At 38.6% G+C, this 4,847-nt stretch overlaps 1 protein-coding gene across 1 annotated transcript; it reads right to left on the bottom strand.

The window, feature by feature from the left end:
* Positions 1-1,604: 1,604 nt before the first annotated feature.
* LOC100278513 (uncharacterized) lies at positions 1,605-2,237 on the bottom strand. Its single transcript, NM_001364420.1, has one exon. The coding sequence runs from the start codon at positions 1,965-1,967 to the stop codon at positions 1,752-1,754; it is 216 nt and encodes a 71-aa protein (NP_001351349.1). The 5' UTR covers positions 1,968-2,237; the 3' UTR covers positions 1,605-1,751.
* Positions 2,238-4,847: the final 2,610 nt, after the last annotated feature.

A 4,847-nucleotide genomic window follows, 5' to 3' on the forward strand; every position in this document is an offset into this window, starting at 1 on the left:
ATATATTTATTTCAAAATTAGGATGCATTTTTAGAATTGGGAGATGACCAGGTGGCAGATTATGATGACTTTCTAGAGGTTCAGCTAGAAGTTCCTACATGATGCACTAGAAAACTGTGTTAGTTTGTTATGCACTAATTTTGCAATGCACAATGTTATGTTTGTTTGTTTGTGTCTTTGTAAGTTAAGGATTGAGTGAGTGACTGAGTCTAAAACGTAATTATCATATATGTCATCTGTCGTCTAGTGAGATGGTGAACTTGTGATCTTGTGAATTGTCTTGTGGTTGTGGACATGTAGTGCATCAATTTATCGCTAGCTATGGTGTTGGAATATGGACTATGATATTTGTGGTATGTGTGGTTATGTTATGGTCTTATGGACTTGTGATTATTTCACATATTTGGATGGTATATTGGTATTTATGTCGTAGTAGTAAGTACTGTTATATGGTCGAGTTATATAAATAGGATCATGTTCTACGGTTTGACATGTTTATCGCTTGTAATATTGTTTTGATGATTTTTGGATTTTGATGTGTCATCGATCGTTTAATTACTGTTATATATCGATGTTGTTTTTGTTACTGTCAAATATTGTACCACTATCATTTAAAAAACAAATATGATAGTGAAAGTGGTTGAGCCTTCTTCCTACCATTTCCGACCATTTTCATCCCTATCCACGGCTACACGCAAATGACCAAATGCATCCACCTGAGCCACCACCATGTGCATGACTCATCCGAGTGGAGGCTCATCCCGATGAAGTTCTCTGGCATGGTCTTTTCAACATCTATAATGTTAGTTTTAGTGTTATTCTATCTAAGATTATTTAAAATATTTTAAAATGTTAAATTTAAACTAAGAGAACTTTAAACATATTTTATTATATCAAAATAAATTATTGAAGAGATACAATTTTAATATAAATTTATCTTTATCCTGATTTTAGTCCTGCACAAAAAATCATGGGGCCTTTGGATCATGACGCCGCATATTCTTTTCAAGTTAGTACGACCTAGGCTAATTTAGCTTAGAACGACTGCGATTGGGCCGACCTAGTCTAAGTGAACAGATTAGCTCCTACTTTGGTCAATCTAGGGTTGGGAGCTTGATCTAGTTTGGATAACCAAAGTAGGGGTTTGCTTGGGCGACTAAGGTCGGGGTCAACCTGGTTAGGATAATGAGATTGGGGTTTCCTTAGGGCAATTGAGGTCGAGGACAACCTCGTCGAGATGGCCAGATCGGGGCCGCTCGAAGTGATCGATGTCGGGGCCGACCTGCTCGCATTTTGCTTGGGGCGGCCAATGTTGGGATCAACCTAGTCAGGATGACGAGGTTGGGCTTTGATATGGTCGTGGCTGTGATGGTTGGAGCCGACTAGTCTGTTTTTGGTTTGGATCGAATTTTATCAATGGTGCTCCTATCTTAGGTTGTCTTCAACAGCTCTCTTATCCATCCCATGTCATATCCTATATTTCAAACTCCACTATGCAAACAGTGTCATCTACAGTGCAAATCCCTTATTTTACACAGTCTGCTGTGAAAGAGCTTTTGGGCATCTTGAAGTACCCCTGGTATGAGTACATGTCAACACCACTCACATAAATGTGTCACATAAATATCAAAACCACATATTAGCATACATGCACAACACCTTATATCGTGCTAATTTCTTTACAAAGTCAAATTTCAATCTAAAACAATGTTCCATTATCACAAATGATTTCACTCGTCACTCTCAATGACTCAACCAGAGAATACCAAACATTGTACGTTCTTATACAAGGTACTACTTTCGTTACACATGTGTAAGTCTTGGACCCCAAAGGATAGGCACGTCTTCAAGTGACAATGCAAGGTCATGGCCATATACCGTGATAGATTAAAAAAGTATCGAAGGAAGCAAATGTTAAAATTGCTTTTAGACACTACCAAATTCAAAGTTATTTTATTTTTTCTCATTCTCCCTCAACTAAACTCGTTTGAGTACTCTTGCTACTCATTGTAAATGTGATTGTCCTACTCCTAGATCATTTTCTTGAACCTTTTGTTTTTGATTTAGAACTTGGAAGTGTGAGACATGATGTTACCAAAACACCTGAGCATTACTTGAGCAGAAGGAAAACCAACATCACTGGACACATCGTTTTAGCATGTTTCATTCTAGAAGTGTTGGTTGGACATCTAACCTCCTCATACACCTTCGTGTAGCCAAGAGTCCTAGTGCCTCCCAATCCCATGACACACATTGTTCGTCTTGTACATAAAGGACGAAATATTTGTTGTCTGGCTGATGGACACACCCTCGAGCCCTTTAATATAGAGTGCCTTTAAGATCACTATGATTTATTGGTCCATGCAGTTGTGTCGCATTCATGTGGTTGCTAACATTGTGCTTCTTCCAAACTTTTTCTCTAATCACAATAAGGTATTCCCAAAATGCCTTATCGTTTATTGAGTATATAGTTTGCTTTAGTTAGAATTTTAGCTTAATGACATGCGTAAGTTAAACAACATTATTGAGCATTACTATGAATTTATTGTATTAATTCATGATAAATGTACAACCTTTTCGTTGTGGTACTCCTAAAGAACTATGAGCCATTCATTTAATTGTATATTGTTTGTGCTAACACTAAGCATTAAGTAGAAAAATAAATTAATCAACTAAAAGATATTAAATGTTCGTAACCATAACGGTTGTCTACTTCATACCCCCCTAATGAGCACATGTGGACTCCCCATTTCCTTTCTCACCTTCATGACTTGGTGATAAGGGGAAGCCTCCACTTATATATTGAATCCACCCCCACTTGAACTAGCATTGTGGGACTAATAGTTTCATCGTTCTCTAGCCATACATGGCCTTTGAGATTTATTTAGGATTACTTGAGTTTCTATATGGGCCAGGTCCAAATATTTCAAACTCTAGTGTTATCATGCATGTGTAAGTCTTGGACCACGCAAAAGATAGGCACGTCTTCAAGGGATAATAATGTAGGATCATTGCCATATATTGTGATGAATTATCAAAGGTTCTGAAGAAATAAAATGTCAAACAAGCGACCAGGCACTACCAAATCCTTAAAGTTATTTTATTTTTTTCTCATTTCTCCTCATCCAAATTACTGAGTATCTGTAATCTTTCTACATAATATGTCATTGTAAATGTAACTGTCCTATATAATTTTCTTCAACCGATTGTGTCTTCTTTAGCACATGGACGCGTGAGAATTGATGTTACAAGCAGCTAAGCATTACAATGAGCAGAAGAAAAACCAACATCACCGCATGTATTGCGTTGGCATGCTTTTGTTGTGAACCATAAAACTTAACACCAATGATTGGAAAGATGGACACCATTCATACACTCTTGTGTAGCTAAGAGTCCTAATACCTCCCAATCCCATGAGTGCGATACAATCTTCATCTTGTCCATAAAGTATGAAATTATATGTTGTCTGGCGGATGGACAAACCAATCAGGACTTTTAATATAGAGTGGCTTCAATTAGCGGTGGAGCCGAGCCGAGCTCGGCTCGGCTCGCTCATCTCGCGAGCTCGAAAAAGCGGCTCGGCTCGGCTCGCTCCTGGCTCGCGAGCCGGCTCACGAGCCAATGAGTCTAGGCATAAACGTAAATCTACTCTCTAAATTATAATATAAAATCTTAAAAATATTTTAAATAACATATTTTAAATTAGTAAAATAGATATGTCACTAATATAATATATAAAATATATTATTTTTATAATAATCTCAAATAACATAAATTAATTGTCTACTCGGTACTAATATTATATGCTAATTAAGATTTTATGTAACAAATTGTTGTTGGGTCGAACAACGAGCCAGCTCGCGAGCTGCACCGAACCGAGCCGAGCTGGCTCGCTCTTTTCACGAGCCACAAAAACAGGCTCGGCTCGGGCTTGTTCTGAGCGTCGAGCTAGTTCGAGCCGAGCCGACGAGCTGCTGCGAGCCCGAGCCAGCTCGTCGAGCTCGAGCTTTTTTCCGGTCCTAGCTTCAATATCGTGATGATTTATTGATCCATGCGGTTGTGTGGCATTCACATATATACAATAGATGTGGTTGCTAACATTTTACTGCTTGCAAACTTGTATTTCTCTAATAAAAAGTAGGTATATAGGTTCCCTAAATAACCCTATGGTGTTATCTAGTACGTTGCTAGTACTAACCCTATGTTGTTGTCTAGAAAAAAATAAATCAAGTAACTATAAGATAAGAAATATTCTGATAATTCATCATAAATAAAAATACAGGGCACAAAAAAAGTCCACATTACCCTAATCAAAATGTGATTAGAATTTAACATCGTCAATGGACATAGCCAAGGTTTTTATCTCAATGTTTTTTTACTAATGGTTAAGTCCAGCCCAGGAACATTCACGCTGGACCTCGCACCCGATGCTGGTACGATTGTTTGGCCTTTTTTCGGCTTCTGGCCACAAAAGCTACAAAATGTTACTGCGGACTACTAAACACCCCAGCTTTTTAGTTCGCGTCTATAAAAATCATTTTGATAAAAACTATCCAAAATCAACATGAACACATAATCGGTCGAGTCGTCACGATAATAGAAATCCATCGCTTTCTAGGTCCTAGACCCTTTGGACCACTTTGTATATTCATCCGCACGTAATCCACACGATACTCGAATTCTTCCCACAACCAGATTTTCTCCACAGACAGATTCTTAGAAAAGCTAGTCAAAAAAGCCGAACCAAACAGGCCCGCTGTGTGCGCTGCCGCGCCGCCAGGCTCCCACATCCACATTGCCAGCCACCGGCTGGGCCGCATGCCGCACCACGCAACACAACTATCTTC

This window comes from Zea mays, chromosome 2, assembly GCF_902167145.1.
Source record: "Zea mays cultivar B73 chromosome 2, Zm-B73-REFERENCE-NAM-5.0, whole genome shotgun sequence".
Lineage (NCBI taxonomy): Eukaryota > Viridiplantae > Streptophyta > Magnoliopsida > Poales > Poaceae > Zea > Zea mays.